Source organism: Spodoptera frugiperda, chromosome 12, assembly GCF_023101765.2.
Source record: "Spodoptera frugiperda isolate SF20-4 chromosome 12, AGI-APGP_CSIRO_Sfru_2.0, whole genome shotgun sequence".
Classification (NCBI taxonomy): domain Eukaryota; kingdom Metazoa; phylum Arthropoda; class Insecta; order Lepidoptera; family Noctuidae; genus Spodoptera; species Spodoptera frugiperda.
In genome coordinates this window covers 4,760,327-4,783,620 of record NC_064223.1, presented here as the reverse complement: position 1 = coordinate 4,783,620, position 23,294 = coordinate 4,760,327, and the positions used below count along the sequence as shown (strand labels likewise).

The 23,294-nt window shown below is 37.3% G+C and overlaps 1 protein-coding gene across 1 annotated transcript in view; it reads left to right on the top strand.

Annotated features, from left to right (window-relative positions):
• Window positions 1-14,035, top strand: part of LOC118262971 (uncharacterized) — a 51,427-nt gene extending 37,392 nt beyond the window's left edge. The window contains exons 3-7 of the mRNA XM_035574689.2: window positions 3,733-3,867; window positions 5,065-5,218; window positions 6,224-6,441; window positions 10,925-11,038; window positions 11,275-14,035. Coding sequence (XP_035430582.1) covers window positions 3,733-3,867; window positions 5,065-5,218; window positions 6,224-6,441; window positions 10,925-11,038; window positions 11,275-11,505 — 852 coding nt within the window. The 3' untranslated portion in view covers window positions 11,506-14,035. The remainder of the gene's footprint in view (window positions 1-3,732; window positions 3,868-5,064; window positions 5,219-6,223; window positions 6,442-10,924; window positions 11,039-11,274) is intronic.
• The last annotated feature ends 9,259 nt before the right edge of the window (window positions 14,036-23,294 follow it).

Below are 23,294 nucleotides of genomic sequence, written 5' to 3'. Positions count from 1 at the left end.
AGGTGTACCCAAGGCCAGGATAAATGGTCTATAGAAAATAAGGAAATGTAAAAGGAAGGAAGTTATATCAACAAACGCATCATGGTGTTTTCCTGAATGAGATGAACGCGTATGCGGTGTATGGCTCGAAATGGTTGATTCAAGGCTTGACCTGTTATTAGTAGGTAGTAGTTGATCGATAGACTTCAATACATTTATTGATGTGATGAATGTTAGTGTATTGAAATAGTTGAATTAGTTATTCAATGAGTGAGTTTTATAACGAGATTTTACAAGGTACATAAACTTTTTTCAAGGGGGCATAATCATCCAGTGTCTTCTCCCGCCTTAGCCGAAGCGAGAGGGACTGTCAGACTCTTACTGACTAAAAACCACACTGTTCCTACTCCTGCTATTTGAGCCGGAGCTCCGGGAAAACCCGCTAGGTAGACGATTGCTAGGAAAATGTCGTTTTTCACACATCTGGCCACAAAAGTTGTGTTATTATAATGGTTTTGGTAGGTAAAAGGATTCCCAAGTAGGCAGATTAATTAGTTATGAAATTACTTTAAATAAATCAGTATTTATTTTTTATTTATAATTCTAAAAGTTATTAATAAATTAATAACTTCATTTTGTTAATGAAAAAGTAGTTAAGACAATTTTCCACAAAAGACGAACAAAATTCTTTTACATTGCTACTCATTCGCTTGCATTCAATTGTGCAATATTATTTTTTGCCGTTTAAAATATTTTGTCGGAAAAAGTTAACTTTTCCTTGAACATGTAAATACGCGTCAAAAGTAAATAACTACATACATATTTTAAAATGTGACACGATTCTCAAGGCAAACCTGAGTGGTCAAATCTTGAAGTTACTAATAATTCTAAAAAAAAATACGTCGCGTTGGGGGACCGCTCCTAATTATTTCTTACTTATCTACGATTTGTTCATAAGTATCACATGCTTGGTGTTTATTAAAGTAAATTGATGTTTAAGTACTTAACTATAACGCAGAAAATAGAAATATAGCGTGCAGTCCGTAAGAATGCGGTCCCCCAACGTGACGTATTTTTTTTAGAATTATTAGTACATTCTTAGGTACTTTAAGATTAAGTTTCTTATATTATTTTTTACTTTTTAAAGGGAAATTAAGTTTTTATGTCGGGGGTTTTTTAAATTTTTAATTTAATTTTTTATTTTATACTTTTTATAGGTAGGTTTGTTAGGCTTGGTAGGTTAGGTTGAGTTAGGCTTAGTAACTATATTACATATACTTACTATAATTTCGATTCTTGTTAAGGTAAAGATTACATCTAAGGTCAAGCTCGTTCACTTTTATTTATTTTTTTGACTTATTAATTACTATATAAGTTTTTAAATAACGAAATATCGGAAACTCGATAAAATGAATAAACATGGTAAATATCCCGTATTAAGTTCTAATAATAGTTATTAATTCCTATTTTTTTTTTCTATAAGTAGGCTAAAGATTATATTGGTTCAAGATTTTTTGTTTATAATAAAACGTTAAATTGAAAATTTTATGTTTTTGTCATTAAATTTTTAATTAAATTTTTATTTTTTTAATTATTTATTTATTTTTTATTTTTGGTAATACGAAAAAATAATATCTTTCAATATCTTCTTTCAGTGCGGTTTAATTTGAGACCCCATCCCAGTATATTTGCAGACCTTCGGCTACTCTCCCCACTTTCATCGCCCATAACTTTAAAACGGCTCAACCGATTTTCATCAAACATGTCTAAGAACACTCGCACATAAGTCCCCTTTCATACGAAAAAAACTAAATCGAAATCACTGCATCCGTTCGGGAGTTATGATGCCACAGACAGACAGACAGACAGACAGACAGACAGACAGACAGACAGACAGACAGACAGACAGACAGACAGACAGACAGACAGACAGACAGACACGTCAAACTTATAACACCCCTCTTTTTGCGTCGGGGGTTAAAAACACATTTATACGTAGTTTCAAATTATATTAGTATTTCTTATCGCATAAGTAATCTTGACAAGTTGACACACACAATACACATTTGACCAAGGCCTGCATTACAAATGACCTTTCAAATACTTAAAACAACTAAATGCTAAGGTACATAGTTGAATCTCTTGGTCGCTCAACTGTACCCTTAGTATGAGTTAGATTTACGTTTAAAATAAATCGAAACGAGAGAGTGTTTGTCGTTTTGAGGGTTTAGTACAAGTTTGTTTTACGTTTGACGAGATCAAAACGAAAACGCGTTCGACGCGACTCTCTGATTGGCCAGCTCGAATAAACCAACCAATCAGTGCCGAACGCGTTTTTTTAAACTCATACTAGGGGGACTGGTCGGCTCGAATAAACCAACCAATTACAGCGACATGAGCACAAAGTCCATAAACATGAAATATTTCGCATTTATAATAGTAGTAGAATATTTATATTTACTTTTTAAATGACCTAACTAATGTATTTACCTTACCTTTTTGTATTATATATTTAAATTGTGTATGTAAATAACCTCTTCATACTCCTTTATACTCCGAAAAAAAATACATGAATCTCTTATTAAAAAACTAGTTTCTGCCAGCGGTTTTGCCCGCGTTCCCTAGGGTAATAAAGTATCTTATGTGTTATTCCAGACCATAATCAACCCCTATTCCAAACATTCCGATCCCTTCAGCCGTTTTAACGTGCTTGAGTCCGTTTGTCACTGACAAACATACACACAAACACATAACATGACAGAATTTTAGTCTTTAAACTAAGGTCAGATAACGGTTGAATAAAGAAGCGATGACATTTTTAATTTCCATATTTTAACGCCTACAGTCTCAAGAGCCTTTTTTAATGTCTAAAAAGTGCGTAGGTCTTACTTTAACCATAATAATATCGAATATTATAATTATGTAGTTAAAAAGCCGTCCACCCATTCGAACGAGTGATATTTTCCATACAAACTTTTTATACAAACCTTGTTTTCATAGGCACAAAATAAAAAAGAATTATTAAATTCAGTGCAGTCGTTCGAGAATTATGCGCATACATACCTAAATTTCGAAGAATATTTTTTTTTATGTGTATTGATCCACAGCTGTATAACTAAAACTATATTCATCTCTGTCTTGCACCGAAGAAAACAATTTGTATGAGAGTAACAAGTTAAACCATATTTATCAGGAATTAATTAACAAAGAACGTCATATTTATTCCTGCTGAGTTAACTTCCCATTTGCAACGTCAAACTTCTTTAAATAAAAAAAATATGAAGGCTAGCAGCCTCGTTGGTTTCCCTAATCATTGCCAGATTCGTGACAGTTAGTTCTAAGTTTTCATTCCGGAGATTCAAAAAAATTAGACGTAATTTATTTTAACCACCTTTTTTTAAGGAGGGAAATTCATCTAATGGCTTGCCTTGGACAAGGCGAGAGGGACTGTCAGAATCTTACTGACTAAAAACCACGCCGTTCCTACTCCTGCTTTTCGAGGCAGAGCCCCGTTAACCCGCTAGGCAGTCCGCAGCTTCTGGTATCGCATCACCTTGTTCTTCCTAAACGTTGCTCTTGGAACGGACTCGACAAGAAAAAATCATTGACCTAAGTAAAATCTCAAACACTCAAACCCCATCGCCCAACTCGAAAATTATGACCTAACTCTTCTTAAAAGGGACCTTTTGTTCTATAATAAAGAAGAATACGTAAACGACGATTGTTTATAATCTTCTGTTCTGTTCTTTTCAGCTGAAAGCAGTGTATGCTGACCTGGACAACTTCTGCGCTCTGCCAGAAGGTTGCCAGGCGCAGTATCTACGCAACCCGGTGAGCAACCATGGGTATGTGCGCCCAGGCATGGACCAGTTTGACACCACTAAGAAGGTGAGTTTTTAATCACATTCCTATTAATCATAATCACCCAATGTATTTACCTATTAATCCCCGAAAGTCTAAAACTTGTTATTTTTCGCGTCGTGTATTAGAGGGTGAGGTTATTACCATATTGGGTATAACTCTATTCTCTGTGCTATTTACAAAAAACTAAATTTGCGAAAATATTTAATTTGCGCATGTGGTTGCAAGTCGTAACCAACGAGGCAGCCGAACTGGCTAGTAGTAATATAATATATATTTTTTTGTAGTTATTATATTCTGAATTACAAAACGGAACGAGCATTACTTATTCATAATTTGCTAGTTAATTTTACTACAATACTCTACCTAGTAGTAGTTTGTCTACTTACTCATGTTTTAGTCTAGAGGAAAAAGTTGTTAAAATATCGAACGTCCTTTGATAGGCACTAAGGAGAGCTCTTTTGTCGTCGTATCTTCTAGTATAAATTCTGATATTATGACAAATACTTATACTCTGCAGAACGGAAATGTACCTTAACGCACTTGAAATAAAAACTAGAATTATATGTTATAAGGTTAAGACTAATGATCTAGTACATTATAATATCCATCTAGAATGTTCATTCAACAACAGATATTTAGTATTTCCTCTAAAACATTGCATAATATTTTCCGACGTCGCATTTAAAACACGGCGGGCGCTTTGAAGAACTACTAATGCCATCTAGCGAGTGAACGCTAAATTAGCGTAACCCGAAAACCTAGACTACAGACTTTCACTGTAGTTATTGTCATCGTTTAACACAATACTCGATTTCAACACTCACACGACTTCTGTTTGCTGTGTTACGAGTTAACATCTGCTTAGGTATTTTTACAAATTAGCGTCGTATTTCACTAAGTCTAAAGAAACGTGTAATGTCTCAACTCTTAATAAATGAAAACTTTGAACTTTTTTGCATTCGGTTTTTTGTGGAAAATAATCAAGACTAAATGAATCCTGTGACCTAGGAAACGTAGTACCTTTGGCCTACAACCCACCCACCTCGTCTACACACATAGCTCTAATTAAATAAAATAGGCAGTCTCAAATTTACTTTATCTTTTTTATTCTGTATCATTCCATCGATAAACTTTAACTTCTATCCAGCAAGTCAGAAACCGATCTAAACAAAAACATAAAGGTACTTGACAAATAATTCCTATATTTCTTTCCTTCTCCAGGAGTTACGTCACTCGTTCAACATCACCACGCTGTCCGCATCATCGATGCCTGCACAGGAGGAGGTGCCGGAGTTCACCAAACACGCCATCCCTCTCGCACAGGACCTCACCAACCTCTCGCGTGTTGTGCTGCAGGCCCTCGCCTATGCTATCGGTAAGATTTACATATTTTTTTGATACTTTACGAATGTAATTCGAAATGGATAATGACTGCACGGTTCGCGCGATGGGTAGGCAACTGGCTGTCATGCAACGTATAACGGGTTTGATTTCCGCACGGAGCAACACTTTGTGTGATCCAACAATTTTTTTAAACGTAGCCACGACACAGGAGAAAATCCTAGTGTGGGCAACATTTAAAAAAAATTGTACATATTATGATTTTCTATCATTTTAAACTTTGCACTTCATTTCACACTTACACATAACTTAGCCTAACTTAGTACCTACTACAATCAATGACAATTGTATTTGGCGCCAGCAAAACAATTTGAATAAACAGCATAAACACAAAAGTAATTAGAATATCGCATTTTTAATTAACATTTAAAGGTCAACTACCAAATCGGCAGTACCAGTTTGCAAATATACTCTAATGATCTCATTTCTAGGTTAATTACCGTCATAATTTGTTAATGACTATCCTAAAACATTATTTGGAACTCATTACGTTTGATTGACAAACACGCCATCTGTTGTCTGTATAATTACATTCACATAAACTGAGCGATGAAAATCTTGACTTCCGTATGAACATATCCTGGTTATGCTAATAAAAGTTTTGTTTTGCTAGTAAAAACCTACATAAATACAACTACTTACGACTTAAACAACAAGATTGCTATAAGAATACAAAATAGAATATGTAATTTGTTTTTTTTAAACACTGTCTAATTAGAGTGGGCCCTTTACTTTTTCGGGTTAAAGGCACACGAAAATGTCGAAGTCGGATTGCCTACACAGTGTTCAGTTAGTTTTGATCCTAAATGAAGTTCATTCAATACAGGCGCCTTTCTTGTTGGGCAGTGATTTTGAAAATGTAAATGTCGTCATCGACTTTTGTACATGACTGTACCTAAACCGAAATAAGTACATTATGTATAATTATGAATTTTAAAACAAAGTCATAAGTTATAAAATATCTTAATTATAATTCCAGGTGTTCCCCCGACATCGTTGCTGGCGTGTCACTCGGGCATGCTGACGGCGGAAGGTCGCAACCCATCCACGATGCGGTTGTTGTACTACCCCCCAGTGCCGCCCGAAGACGTGGGCCCCTGTTGCCAGACCGACGCCGTGCACTACACGCGTTGTGGCGCACACGCAGACTACGGCACATTCACTCTGTTGGCCCAGGACTCTGAAGGCGGACTCGAGGTAAGGAATAGCATATATCCTATAATCTGCTCCACTGCTGAATTAAACACATCTTTTCAAATAGACAGAAATATATACAAAATACTTGGGTATACAAATACATAAATCTCTCATGACAAGTTATTACATTTGTACACAAAATTCCAGCTCAATCGGTTGAAACCATTTGCTTCTGTATCTAACTAAAAGAGGATTATCTCAAGACTATTTACCACCTCAAAAGGAGCTCGAAAGACAGGTTAACTACCTAGATCAACCACATCCCTCAAAATTAATATCTATCAACTATGAGCTTCTGGAGAGCGATGACTCTGGAACTCCTCTCGTCCAAGGAATTACCGGCCCTCAGATATACACAGATGGAAGCAGAATTGAGGGAGGCGTCGGTTCTGCCTTGACTTGGTGGGAGGAGGGTCGTGAGTCAGTGTTCTCCACTTTTAGTCTGGACCCTTCCTGCACGGTTTTCCAATCTGAACTATACGCTTTGAACAGAGCTGCCAAAATGGTTCTTGACAGCAGAGCAACTAGAGTAAACATCATGAGTGACTCTAGGTCATCACTCGACATCTTGAAGAACCCCAAAGTTACCCATCGTTTGGCCAAAGAAATAAAGCAGTGTGTGGAGACCGTGGAGGAACAGGGAAGAGAAATCCGGTTCTACTGGCTGAGGGCCCATGTTGGAACGGCCGGGAATGAGAGGGCAGACGAGTTAGCTAAAATTGCTGCCAAAAAGAAAAGTAACACCACGGCAGACTACTGTATGGTACCCATGTCCTACGTCAAAAAGAAAATCAGAGACGAAACCATCCGAAAGTGGCAGGACAGGTATACCACCTCCACTACTGGGCAGGTCACTAAGACGTTTCTCCCGGATGTCAATGAGGCATATCGTTTAGTGAGATCGACAAAGTTAACACCTGCCCAAGTACAAGCGTTGACTGGACATGGAGGGATCGCTGAGTACCTGCATCGATTCAAATTAAAAGAAAATGCAGGTTGCGAATGCGACTTAACCATCAGTGAGTCAGTATGGCACATTATTCTCGACTGTCCCCGTTTTCTGGCCGCCAGATCCAGCTTAGAGGCTCAAATAGATACAAATCTGGATACCTCCAATCTGAGTGCCATTCTAGCTGATAAAGTCAAAAGACCGCACTTCCTGAGCTACATAGACACTATCTTTAGCAGGGCGGCTGAAAGAAACAGCACATTAAATAATAGACACCAAATAGCCACCTTGGAGAATCAACCAACAACTGCCACGGCAGTACCCGAGACTCCTCGTACTAATGAGCCGCTCATAATCAATGAGAGGCAAATACTCCTACATGGAGAACGCGGCACCAAAGGAATACGGTTGCGAGGGATAGCCCTATTCATGAACACCAGCAGCGAAAGACTAGGGATAGCCTTCTGCGAAAAAAGGAACAACAAATGGCTCACTATTTCACCGGGCCTAGCCTCCCTGATCAATGGCAGCACATCCAGAACAAGCATGCGACGCAAAGTCTATGATGCACTACCAGACATGAAACTGTTGGGTCGAAGCTGTCGATTGTTGCGAACACGCAATAAAACAATCGCAATGTTTTCCAGCGTCGACTCTATAACTGGTTTTGCACAAGCATGTGAGGTGCTGTCAGGCGTGGGTGAGTGGGGAGACGTAGAAGGCATACATTCCAGAATAATTAGCGTAGACGCTGCAGTGGTGGCTTATGAGAAAGGGAAAACGGCAGACCTTATGGGCTGCATTAGGGCCTCGGAACATCATGAGGTCATCGTGTACGAGGACAGGGGGGAAGATTTGAGCTTCCTCAAGAGGTCAGTTCAGCGCCAGCCAAGGGTGGATTCTCCAAGCGGCTCAGAGCGTTTACAGCAACAATATTTGCAACAGAGCGCTCTGCAACAACAACAGCGGGCCACCGAAAGGGAAAATAAAAAACTAGCGTCCCGAGGTAGAATGTGGGCAATAACAACAGCCATATGCTCAGTAACCGGACTCATTGCGTCACCTTTCAGGAAAAATGCATCCAAGTCCACTCAAAGATCGGAGAGCTGTCCCACTCAGATACAGTCTGCTCATTCTAGGTCATCCCCAACAAGAGCAGCTATGGGCCACGTTTGTCCACCGAAGCTTCGACAAGCCACCACTCCCAGAGACCATCTCATAAACGCTTTTCTCGAGTTTGTCGCAGTAATAGAAGCAACTAAGCAGGTTAACTTGCGGAATTGCGAAGCCATTCTGCAGACCTATCTGCAGGGTAACGAGCTGATACTGGACGATAGACTCGAAGCAGCAGAAGCAGTCATATACGACAATAATACATCGAGAGTGCTGAGAGGAACCTCTATAAGTCGTAGTATGGCAGCTTACAACGCCACTGCAGGATTTGTGTCGCTGGACGAGAAGGAATCAAATCGATGCGGAGTAGTGAAGTTTAAAACTCCCCCCAACGATTCCCTAGTGGTGGTTGCAAAGTGTACCAGGATTATGCTAGACGATGGGATATTAGAAATGGTAAAATCCATATCGGAATCCGGACCGGACGGCATAACCTTTGAGAACTGGTGCACTCCGAGGTTTCACTGGACGAACGGGGTCCCTGGATGCGGTAAAACGACTTGGATAGTGGATCAATTTGATGCGGACAAAGATTTTATTGTCACCACAACAACTGAAGCAGCAAATGACCTCAGAGGCAAACTATCTTGTCGATTTGGGGGACTACTAGTCAAATCTAGGGTTCGAACAATGGCGTCCATCTTAGTAAACGGCTTGAAGGGGCGAGAGAGCTGCACTCGACTAATGGTAGACGAGGCTCTTATGAACCACTTTGGAGCCGTGGTGATGGCCGCCCGAATAACTTTAGCCAAGGAGGTCCTGCTAATTGGTGACATAAATCAGCTCCCGTTCATTGATCGTGACAACCTCTTCCCTCTCCACTACGCCCGCCCTACACATATCACACCCATAAGTCAGGAGTTGCTGTGTACCCACAGGAATCCGATGGACGTGGCCTATGCTCTCAACACAGTTTACAGTGGCATATACTCGTCCAGGTCGGGCGTGAGATCCCTCGAGACAAAAAGATTCTCGGGAGCGATGATCCCAAAATCACTCCCCGACACCTTATACCTGATACACACCCAGGCAGAAAAGGAATCCCTTAAGAACCAGGGATACGGGTCGGGCGAGGGATCACGCATCCTCACTATACACGAGGCTCAGGGACTTTCGTCCGCGAAGGTGGTAGTTGTGAACACAGCAACAAAGAGGCAAAAAATTCATGATAGCGTACCACATGCAGTAGTTGCAATTTCGCGTCACACACATAGTTGCATCTACTACACGGACAACTGTGATGACGCGATAAGTAAATTGATCAGAAGGGCTGCCGAAGAGAGCGACCATGGGATTATGGACTACAACCTGAAAATGGCCATCAAACACAGAGACGCGACAGTTGTGGGGGTGCTTTTGGGCGAGAAATGTTCCTCGGACTAAAATAAAAATTTATATAGCGGGAGGTAATGTGTATGCGGAAAACGTAAATAAGAATATAATTATATAATTGGTAACTCTTTGACTTCTGTAAGCTCTGTTGAAGTCAGCCCACCCGACAGGGGTTGAGGCGTCACGCTCACATAAATGTCCTACAGTCGGTGGCGCTGTGTGTTGGGTTGTTCCGTTCCCAACAAAATGGTTGACCGGACCAATTGCTGACACACACGTCATACTCGTGAACGAGTGCCTTCTGCTGGGGCAGGTCGGCTCTCCCAGCGCGCTGGTGGACTGACTTGGCAGAGCCGCCGGTAAATTTAATTTAGTTGATTAAAAAAAGAAAACAAATATGTTAATCGTAAGTATTTTTGTAGTTAAAATTTAATAGTTGTGGTTAATTGTAGTGTGTAAGGTAGATACCATATTGATAAGATTTATTGTAAAAAGAAAAACAAATTGTATGACAAGGGCACGGACCAAGAGTCCGTGGAGAACAAAAGTAAATAAACATATTAAAAAAAAACCATTTGCTTCAAAATTGACTTACAAGATTCCTGTATTTCCTATTACATACACATTGCAAGTTAAATAAAAGCTTGCAAGAAATCAGCATTAATCACACTTGCTACTTAAATATTAGTTTAGAGCACCTCGTGATCTTTTCCTTTATCCTTTATTGTGTGTCGTTCACCAACGTCATGTGACCACACTAACAAAATACCTGTGAAGAACACGTCACCCACTGCAGTAAAATTACAAATTTTCGCGTTCATGAGTCATGTGACTCATTCTCGATGCATCATCCCGTCATTCAATAAACCATTATTTGACATTTAAGTATAATTTAACGTAATTCCATGATCATCATCATTATTATATGCAATGACTGTTCTAATCTCCTGATGCCATTGTACCGGATAGAGTAATTTAAGTCTAGATATTTTGAGAACATTGTTATTGACTTGATATTTTTATTTGCAGGTGAAATTGAACGGCAGTGATAAATGGGAGAAAGTTGGACATCTCCCGGGAGCGATACTCGTTCAGTCAGGAGAGTTTCTTGCCGCTTGGACTGCTAATCTTCTCCCAGCACTTGTAAGTATTTTACATAAATTTAATTAATAGACAAACTCGCGCACTCTGAGTCAGTTAATGGTTACTTAACCCAGTCCTTAGCAATTGTTTTCCATACAAAATCGTTACTAAGGAATAGTTTAAGTAAGCATTAAATGACTCTGAGTACGGCAGTAAGACTATTAAATTAATTTGTACCCTATATTTTTTATTAAGTCATAATGGATTTGGTCTAACAATTGTTGTTGTGTCGACAGGTGCACCGCGTGGTAGTACCCACAGGTGCGTACGCGCGCGCTCGCGGCCGTCACTGCGTGGCCTTCTTCTGCCACCCAGACAAGGACGCCGTGCTGCCGCCGCTGCCACTGCGCGCCGTGGCCGCCCCCGCGCCCCCTGCCTTCACCCCGCACCCCCACCTCACGCTGCACCACCGTCTCCTCAACGCAGCTCACCATCTCCAGAAACGTTTCCGCGAAACGTACGCGTGACTAGCGCACAGCGGCGGCGACAAGCAACCCGTCTACAAAACGCAGCTAGCACGTCGCCACACCGCACCCTAACTTGCCGTGGTTATGCAATATTTTCTACCCCGAAATTAATAATACATTAATCCCAAATTCAAGTTATAAGTGTGTGGTTTTACATCTCATAAGAAAACTTTACTGACTGGCTAGTCATAAACAAGAATGCATTTGACAATGAACGTGTGGAGGGGTTAATATTATTAATATCGGGTTTTATTATAAATCTTTGATATTACGCACAATGCACTTACTCGTATGCACAGTGAATCGTGACGGATTGGACATTAAGTCATGATTCCTCTTGCTATTTTCGGTAAACATGGCGTAAACTTTGGTGGAATGAAAGTGTAATTAGGAATTGAATCGGCTCTAAGTTTAATAATTTTACTATATTTTTTATATTTGTATCTACGATTAGCAAAAGTTTTACAGAAAAATATGTGACTGATACGTCTTATAAATCGTGTAGGCATTAAAAGACCGTGGTAATTAATGTACTTAGTAGAGGCACTTAATTATGTTGAAACTATCGAAAGGATGGAAAAACTAAAGACAATAGAACAATGGGTTTGAAGTGCACATTTCTCTCATTGCACTACTTATTTGCATTTGAATAAAGAGCTCCCACAGAACTCGACTTACCTATTACATTCTAACTATAAATTAATCTATGTACATCTAAAAACAAACAAGTCTATTCTCTTTTATGTAACGTTACATCATTGTATTGTGATTCCTTTCAACATAATACAAGAAGTCACAAAATACCTTCAAACTATGTGTAAAGTACTTAAATTGTAACAACACAACCAATGTTGTTACAATATACGAATATTGTAACATTTTATCACAATTTCTATATAAAAAGTTCTAGTTGGGAATGAGAAATTTAATAATTAAATGTGTTATGAAACAGATAAGTCCTAAACACTAAAGTCTAGCATTTATTTTGTTTTTTGTTTTTGGAGTGTCTCAACAAACGGTAATATTTAAGAAGACTTAATTGATTCATTCCCGGAATTAAAGCATTTTGTAATTTACATGAGCGTGTCATTTCATTAAACTAGAGAATCAAAGTCAAAGTCAAAATCATTTATTTCAAATAGACCAGAAAGGCACTTTTGAACGTCAAAGCAAATCTTACTGCCTTACCCAGAGTCTTTTAATGGTTATTTAACCCAGTCCTTAGCAATTGTTTCTGATACAAAATCGTTACTAAGGAATAGTTTAAGTAATCATTAAATGTATCTGTGTACGGTAGTTATTCATATGGAGCTTATCGCCAGATTTTACTTGCTAGCTTATTTTATAAATATATACATTTATTCTTAGCAATTAGCGACGTGAAGTCAAATTATATAGTATTCTGCTTATATTCATATATCATACTTCGTGATCGTGTTCTTGCTATAGCATTTTATACCTAGTTAAGTACGAAATATAGTTTCATTTTCTATTTATTATACACTGTCCATTTTCACGACTACTTATTGTATTTTATTATAAGTAATTCGTGTGATAACTTTGTAGCTCAATTTTATATCTGTACTTAAGTATACGATAATGTGTTCGAACATCGAAGTGTGAGGGATTGTGTGAGACATGTATTTACTGCCGCACTCAGAAACATTCAATGTTTACTTAAACTATTCCTTAATAATCAAAAACATTTGCAAAGGAATTTGGTTAAGTTAAGATGACTCTGAGTTCGGTGGTTAGTAATCAAATAACGATCAGTACTTAAAGCCCAGTTTCATGGATACTTAAATAAGGCTCAAAGTGGAGTTACATAAACATTACTAGCACGTACTTAACAAGCTATATTTCCGTCTCTGTCTAGCGCTAACTAAACAATCTTGCGTGACAGAGACAAACTTAGCCAAAGCACGCATTCAGCAATGTTTAGTAATCTCTCCTTATTGTATTGAGAAGGTATTATTAATGTCATTTATATATTGTGTGTCCCAATAATATTAAATTTAACGAGGCTTTCGGCCGATATTGACTTAAATGTATGATTAAGATTAAAATAAATATGGGTACAAAAAGTATTTGTATGAAACAACGTAAAGAAACAACCTACATCTATATGACAAAGTAAATTAGGCGATCGGTTAACTGTAAACAATTTAAACATAAGTAGATAATACAAATTGTTAACTACGACAACTGTACCCTTAGTACGAGTTTTCTTTACGTTGAACGAAAACTAATCGAGTGCGCGTTCAGCGCTCTGATTGGTTGGTTAATTCGTGCCGGCCAATCAGAGCGCCGAACACACTCTCGTTTCGATCTCATTGAACGTAAAACAAACTCGTACTAAGTATTCTGTATTCAATTAGTAACTTGGTTTAAAATGAAAGAGATTGTAAAACCTATGAATTTTGTGAAACCGTACATTACCTCTGTCTGCAATGTTCCTGTCGGAATGACGGTTGACATGATTACAATATAAATGATAGTGAAATTAAATAATATGCTGATTAAGATTAAACGTTTGTTTTATTTGGGTGTCGTATCAAAGCATGGAAGGAAAATTCTTGTATGAAAAAATATATATCATCAAATGACTTCTCTCGCCTTGGGCGAGGTGAATGGAAGTGTCAGACTCTTACTGACTAAAAACCATCCCGTTCCTACTACTGCTTTTAGTGCTTTTAGTGAAACCCCGGTAAACCAACTAGGTAGTCCGCGGCTCCGGATCAGACATCAGCCTTGCTGGGCCCCATTTGAGGTGGTCTACGGCTACAGCCATACTCCAGTGCTACGAATCTTGCTACATTGCTACGAACTGTGCTACAACACTACAAATTATACTGTAATAACACTGTAGCAGGGTCAACTACGGCTACAAACCTACTCCAGTGCTACGAAACGAGCAAAATTGCTACGGACTCTGCTACAGTGCTAGAAAACATGCTACATTTCTACGGCCTCTGCTATAGACCACACAAATGTAACATTATTGCTACAGACCCTGCTACAGGCTACAACATTACTACTAGTACTACGAAACATGTTACATTTCATTGCTACGTGTGTTACAATAGGCGCAACAAACATGCTACGCTGCTACGAACAGTAACTCATTGCTATGATAATTGTTACATTATTCTATTGATTAAATTGTTTTATTTTTACCGCATTACCTACTACATTGCTATACTGCTATGCTACAGATATTTAATTTACATTGTTCTAGTTATAACCCTTACAAGCAACGCGCAACGCTACAAATATATTACGTTGCTACACACCTTGCTACAGGCATTGCTACAGATGCTACGGACCTTGCTACGACTACTGCGACAAGTTGATTAGTTGTAATATTGTAATACATTTGTAATGTTATGTAATAAACTGTAGACGCGCAATACATCTGAAAAAAAAAAATAAGCTACATACTGAAAGTTACATGTGATAACCAAGAGATGGCGTGAGGTGTAGACATCCGTGAAATCAAATGATAGTATGCAACAGAATATAACCCATAAAGTGAAAACTAAAACCACTATAATGGTCTTAAATTGAAATATCTAGATTTTGCCACATTTGGCAAGTGGTTTTAAATTATAACAAACCAACCGAATGCAGCCTATTTACGACTCATGTAGGATTAAAACGAGAAAAAAACAAGGCTCATAACATGTTACATATATTTCCGTTGGAATTTAGGTAATTCCACGCACGTCACTCAAGGAAGGGAAGCAGCCTTCAAGGGCCGCAGCGGAGGAGGAACACCGCAGTGGTTTTATCCGGTAACAGTCCGGCACGCCTCCTCCCCTCAAACATCACGCTACGACCAATAAAAGCCGAATGTGGGTGAAAAATGATATAAATCGGACGGATGTAAATCACGCCTCTCTCTAAACCACTGTATAGATTCGAATAATTATTTTTGTGTTTAAAAAAAAAGTAGTGCATTTATCAAATGATCAACCTATATCAAGGAACGCTATAGCCTTCCTAAAAATTATAGGCTATAAAACATCACGCTACAATTAAACCTAGCCGAGCAGAGCGGGTGAAACCGCACGGAAGTGGCTAGTTTCCAATATAACAATTTCAAGGACCAGACCCAACTCAAAAGTCTTTTATCCTGACTAATTATTTTAAGAACAAGCTTAGCGGTCTTATAATAATACAATACATTAGTAGGTACATAGTCCAAATAGGTACATTACCATTTAATCGGGGCATGTGCCCATAATCTCATCTAGACATCGATTAATTCATTGATTGATAAATGAGGTACGGCTTAGCAAAGAAATATGACTGCGAATTTACTTAAATTAGTGGAAAATACCTCTTTAATAATAATTGCTATCAGTCCAGTGTCTATAGAAAATAATAATTTATGAATACTATCAATAAATACTTCTGTCTACCGCTTAGTTCTCGCACGATTTTGGCATACAGTTTTTGTAGCCAAATCAGCAAATCAGCTGTATTCTACCATTACAAAGTATTTTATTTAACATTAGTTTCATTAGAGCTGTTTCAGGATCAGTTGTCCAATTAAATCATTATTTTAATTTTGACCTTCAAATATTTCTTAAAGTTCAGGCAAAGTTTAAAATGATGAAATTGTAAGGAAATTACTGAAATCATCAATTTTTTCTTCCTATAGGTACAAACTGCGCAATAAGTGCCATGAAATATGTGACGGTAACAAATTATTTCAATCTGAACTAGTCGCAGGGTCAACAAAAAAACAAAAGACTCGTCAATGATGTCACCAAAAGACAAGTGCAGAAATATATCGTGTTCTCTTTCTATATGACACAAATCAAATTATGTGGTGTCCCTTCCCAATCTTCCCAATCCTCGATTCCCCAACAACCCTTAAATTCCTGGCCCCTAAAAGGCCGACAACGCATTCGTAACACCTCTAGTATTTCAAGTGTCCATGGACAGCGGCAGTTGCTCGCCATCATCCGGTGATCCGTCTGCTCGTTTACCGGCTTACACCATATAAAAATTATGTATGTAGGTATAAAAATTTTAATTGAAAATTGATACTTAGCCATGTTTATAGGTACGTATGTATAAAATAAAATATATCAAAAATTTTCTCCGCCCTAAAGATAACAATTACTGCGTTTCAGGATATGATTGACGCATTTCTATTTTTATTTATCGTAAAAGTATTAAAAGACTAGATTATCTGTAGGTAACCTTGGTGCATACGCATCAATGCACGACTTCGAAAAATATCTCGTATGATTCATTGTTTGTTTGTAAACTACACAACCCTTAAAATATCAATTGTTTACTAAGGTAAAAGTAATGTTTACATGTAGATTTATCTTTATTAATCTGAGATAATCGCAAACGTTTATTATTAGAAAATGAAATGTTAAAGTTAAAAAACAGACATAAAAGTTATATTTCTTTGTAATTTGCACCCAGCAAAGAAAGGATTTTTGAAATATTATTTTATTCTCGTGGGACTCGTGGCACAGAATAATAAGTACAGCTACAAGTGGGTGCTCGTGGGTGAAATCGGAAAAAATATTTTGTAAGTTATAGGCGGAATACCTGTTATTTCAAACCCTTAAGTCTTAACTAGATAATTGGGTCGGGTTCCCGATATTTTGGCTCTGCCCTAATTATTATTATTGTAAGTTCTCTTAAGAATATCTGGGAACTGTGAACATTGGACTCAATAAGTAATAGGGATATTGACGGGGTATAAACAATAAAAATCTATTTAGTCCGGTAATTTTTATTTTGTCATATAAGGTAGGTAACAATACTTAGATATACTTAACGAATCAAAGTTTAGGAGTGGGCGAAAATTCGTCATTTCTACGTACAAAACGCACTAAGAAGTGACGTCACGCGATATTTTAAATCAATACACTGGTATCGTTCGTAAGTATTTGTTTCCATAAGAAAAAAAAATATACGTGTCAAATATTTTAAAATAATCTAAAAGACGGACGTTAAAATGAAAATTAGTCATCTACCCTCCCCCTACCCTATAGATCTACACTAATATTATAAAGAGGAAAACTTTGTTTGTTTGTTTGGTTGTAACGAATAGGCTCAAAAACTACTGGACCGATTTTAAAAATTCTTTCACCATTCGAAAGCTACATTATCCACGAGTAACATAGGCTATATTTTAATTTGGAAAAAAATAGGGTTCCGTGAGATATTTGGATTTTTCGGACGCAAACTGAACAAAATCAACCAAAGAAGTTACTTATTTTGCGTACGCTGCCTAAACTACAAAAGATAGAACCATAAAATGTTATAATTAATTGTAGATCTTATAAATATCTACAAAAAAGTCCGCGACACACTATACCTATCTATGTCGAGTGAGGCACAACAACCACATTTTTATTTAAAAATCTTGAATTTTTTTGGACTACATTTAAACGCGTTTATTTTACTCATGCTATTAATCCTTATTAAAATAAATTATTTCACCAATAAGTACAGTTTATGTTGATAATATTTGGTCTTTGAATTATTAAAATTGGACGTTTGGTTTTGAAGTTGTGGTCAAATTAAAATATTACGATTTCTGCCGCACGGCCCGTTGCGAAGTGGACGTCGCCAAGGCCAGGGGTGCGTGTGCGGGAGAGGGGTGTTTAGATCTATGAGTAAGGTACCCGCGCGGCTCATTATTTAATATTATAAATGCTAAAGTAACTCTGTCTGTCTGTCTATTACGCTTACGTCGTTACGCCTAAACCAGTAAACCGAACATTTTAATGAAATTTGGTACAGAGATAGAATAGACCCTGGAGAACAACATAGACTTTTTAACTTTTTATTGCAAAAAAATAGGAGAGTGGGTAAAAATAGAGGATGAATGGTCATATGGAAATTCGCCATTTTTAAAGCTGTAACATAGGGGAGAGTGGGTAAAAATAGGGGATGAATGGTCTTATGGAAATTCGTCATTTTTAAAGCTGTAACAAAGGGGAGAGTGGGTAAAAATAGGGGATGAATGATCATATGGAAATTCGTCATTTTTAAAGTTGTAACAGTGAAACTTTGTATTTAGAGACTTAATGGGGAACGAAAGAACATAGGCTACTTTTTATTTTATAGCGAATAAAAAGGGTAGAAGGCGTTTTAATTTTGACCACCAACCACGCGTACGAAGTCGCGGGCAAAAGCTATAAATAGATAAAGTGATTCAAAAGGAAGGTTTATATCTATAATAGGTACATGCATAATTTATTACCATGGCACCCATGCGAAGCTGGGGCGGGTCGCTAGTCAACAACAAAGTCATCGCTATTATTGAGTACCACTAGTACCTAGAACTAAATGATAATGAAATTCTAGTAAATTTAGTAAGTCGTCGGTTGATAACACATCACATAGGTGCATACTTCAGATTTACAAGATATACAATCTTGTGCATTAATTTTAAGATCCCATAACATCGTACCAGTTAATCCCCGGAGGGGTAAGTTACATGCAATCATCACGGTATCACGCAGTACTTTGGTTTGTCACTAATTAGATCATATCACACTAACATGAGCGACGTATGTTCTAAGAAAGTTTGTTGTTTGTTTGGATGTTTGTCCGTCAATCACGCTGAAACTACTGAATGGATTTTTAATGTTTGGTATACAGACAGGGTATGAGCTGTCTTGGGTGATAAGATACTTTTTATCCCACGGGAACGTGAGCGAAGCCACTGGCAGAAGCTAGTATTAAATAGGTACTTATTACTAATGCCGTAATTAGCAATTAGCCACATTAGCAGTATATCATAGGCCGTATGAAATGGATCTGCGGGAATTTCGTATTTTTCGAAAAATTTGGTACCTTTTCTACTTAAATACTTACCTAATTCATAACAAAGATTCTTATTACGTAAGTAAATGCAACATAAGATAAAGGAGACCTTTGTTCAGTCTTTAGATATCCTTAATTTATATCAGAATCGTGCTGATTTCATCGAAAAGTTTATTGGAATGTAAAATTTGTAAGTTAAATCCAGTTTTCACTAGTTTGTCACCTGTTGATATTACAGAGGGCATGATAACGTTCGCATTTGGGTTATTTGGGTAATCATGACACGACAATATCCTCAATCAGGTTACTCATAAAAGAACACCTGCGAGATATCGTATGAGAGATGTTGGTAACTATCGACAAATATATTTGCTTAGGTATACCTACCTATTAGCTCTAAAACAGGTCTAATTAGAGGACTCGGTACCCCTTACCGGTGCTAAAGGTAGCCAAAAGAGTAACGATGGAGTTTCTTGCTCGTTCTTCTCCATTCGAAGCAACACTTTGGAACGAGCGTCTAGCTTCACTGACGGACAGACTGACGGACAATTCAATTTGACGTTTCAAAAGTGCCTAATTTAGGATTAATTGAAATAAATGCTTTGGCTTTGACTTTTGACGTGGTGGTTTTAGTGAGGTAAAAATCCCAAACTCACTAGCCTTTCTCCCCAAAAAGCTAAGCGCCTTTTGAAGGTTTCCCCCGTCATCAAAAAAAATAGGTACACCTACCTAAAAGTAGAAAAGAATCAATGCCCAAAGAAAACTCAGTTGGGGGGGAAAACACGTTACGCCGTACGTCATAATACGTATGACTATTTTAATTTCGCCGCGGTATAATCGAAGCGGCTATTTTCGAGTTTTTATTTTGGCGTAGTTCGCGTGTGGTCGATGCCGCCATCATGTTTTGGCGGGAAAGTCATAATGGTTGACGTTGGCCGCCGGTGCAGCCGCTGACGTGAAATTAAAAAGTCAGAATTTTATAATAATTTTGTGAAACTGCATAATATTTTATTATGGTGAGTCTTAATCTCAGCATCATAATAACATACTGACATACTAACTTTAATTTTTAAATATCGTGTGAAATACTACCATAAATTATGATAACCTATTTTCATTTTTTATAATCTGTGACCATTTTTAACCTACTTCATCGACGTTTTATTAAAAACTTAGGTATACTAATGCAGATAATATACTTCACTTAATAAATTGAAAATGTGATAAAACTAATTTTCAATAAATATAGGTGGATACTGACTAAATCTGATCCAATAACACGCAGATACGCAGTGTTATAGATATAGTTAGTCATATTTCCCTTATACGCATAAAACTCAAGTTTAGATTAGATGTAAAATAATTTGGTATCGAACCGCTGAAGTACCTGAGTCAATTCTATTTATACAATAGCACTAGATAGGTATAATTATATCCATATCTTTTATTTAGACTAATAATGTTTCGTTAACCTTAACATTTCGCTTAGAAAAAAATACCTAAGTATAAGTTCAATCCTAGCAAATGAGAAAAATGTCCTGAATCATAACAAAAGGTAAAAATGTAAATAATTAAGTAGCGCAAATGGTGAAAATTGGGTGTAGATTGTATAGCGGCATTACGTGCCGTAATGTGCACCTCTGCCTACCCCTTTGGGGATAAAAGGTGCGACGTTGTATAAGTAAGTACCTACCTTACTTCAGAAATATTCCCCGTACAATTTTGATTAGATCATCATTCATAATTATTGATTGTTGATAAACACGAAATTAATGTTTAAAGTTCATCAGCTATATGTATTCGTATTATCTTTGCATGTACTTTTTTTTAATGTGTGTGTAACATAATTAATCATTCTTCAGATATTTAATTTTGTAACAACGTGTGACTATTACGTATCCAACGAAAATTCCCTTAGAAATCATGAAATACGATACCTATTTTACTAATGAAATTGTCTGTTAAATGAATATTGAGCTCAATTCGCCAAAAAATCTATAGATTAGTGGTTCCCAAAGTTATTTGGATTATGACCAACCTAACTCAAGTTTACCTAACCCAGCGGGTTTACCGGGGATCCGGCTCGAAGGGTAGAAGTAGGAACGGGGTGATTTTTAGTCAGTAAGAGTCTGACACTCCCTCCCGCCTCGCCCAAGGTGGGAGAAGCCATTGGATGATTTTCACCCCTCAAAAAAAACCTAACTCAAGTTCCCAAACTCAGGACCTACGTTCAGGGAATTGAAATTAAAATTTCTAATTGAAACGCCCGTAAACCGTGACCAATGTCAAAAATCTAATACGAACCAAGAACGGTTGGCTACAGACAAGGCCCACTCATTACCTAATCAATCACAAACGACATAGGTACAGTACCTAAGACGTCTCAAAATCTACGATATCAGCATGTCACGAGTATCAAACACGGCAAGTACACTTGATACATTTTCAAATGCGTGCTACAATTAAGTAAATCACGCAACGACTGCATGATTATACTGCAACATGATTATGACATCAAAAACTGAAGGATTAGGTGTTTAGTTATCTCTTATCGGCGTTATCAACCGCCATCGAGTACGACCTGAGATTGGTGTCTGGCCTCATGATTTGACGCGTCATTTTATTTAACCCACTTGCTTTGCTAGTAATAGGTAACTAGTTAGCTATTTAGGTGTAACCCAGTATGGTATGCGCATCATGAAGACAAACATTTGGAAACCAGTAAGATAGACAGAAAGTTGTTGATACAAACGGCTGTCGAATAATAGACTATAAGACCCTTTTTTTAAGGGGGGGCAAAATTATCTAAAACTTCTCCCGCCTTGGGTGAGGCGAAAGGGAGTGTCAGACTCTTACTGACTAAAAACCATCCCGTTCCTACTCCTGCTTTTCGAGCCGGAACCCTGGTAAACTTGCTAGGTAGTCCGCAGCTCCGGAACTATAAGACCCTAGTCCCTGAAAAACTTAAAGTTGGTAGTAACACATAGAATTTTATTATACTCAGTTTTTGACTATTAGGTTCACTCCTATATCAAGGAAATTAAAAACATAATTAATGGAACATGGGAAGAACTGAAGAGGTACCGTAAAGAATAAAAAGCGATATGTTAAATCATATTCTTATGATTCTTATCCCGCGAAAATCACTTTCACTTATTTCCCATTAATAAAATACGAAATTAATTCGTGTAAAATTACGTGAACAATTCGGATAATTGAAGTTCCGTGTATTAATAAATCTGAACACAATTTAATCAAATCTGAAGGCGCTTTCAGCAAATAAGAATTACTGTTTCCATGTACGATCTCAAGTTAGTTAAGTACTTTTAAAGCATTAACTGTCGAAAGAAAACTGTTGAAGGCAAATCCTCCGCTCCCCCCCTCCTCAAAAATGCATAGTAATTACAGTTGGCCTGTTTACTATTAGATTTAACTTATTCTTCAAGAAAATGGCTTTGCTTTAGTTGATGTACCAAAACTAAATCCAGCAGGCTATCTAAAATAATGCATCGGGTACATTAAAGACTATTGACAATATTTAAATAACAAGGATTTCATTTAAAAATCAGTTTCATTTTATTACTAAATACCATAAGTCAACTCTCTCAATAAAAATAACCACAATGCTCAGAGCGTATTTTGGAAACAAAACACCCCCATGTAGATTCGAAAATATGCTCGTACTTATACATTCCTAGTAACTAAATGTCATAATTTTGTAGAGTCTGGATTGTATGATATGAAGGTAATTGTGTAAGTATTGTTTATGCAAATAACTTTGTACCGTAAAACATGGCAACTTTACCATATTTTGGAACAAAAATCGAAATATATTTTTAACCATAAGACGCATAGAAACCAAAACTATATATTTAGTATTGTAGTCTATCTGGCTCACTTTACCGTAATCGTCATTATATACAAACGCTTACTTTAGCCGTAGTAAAGAAAAAACAACATGGGTAAAGATACCAAATTTT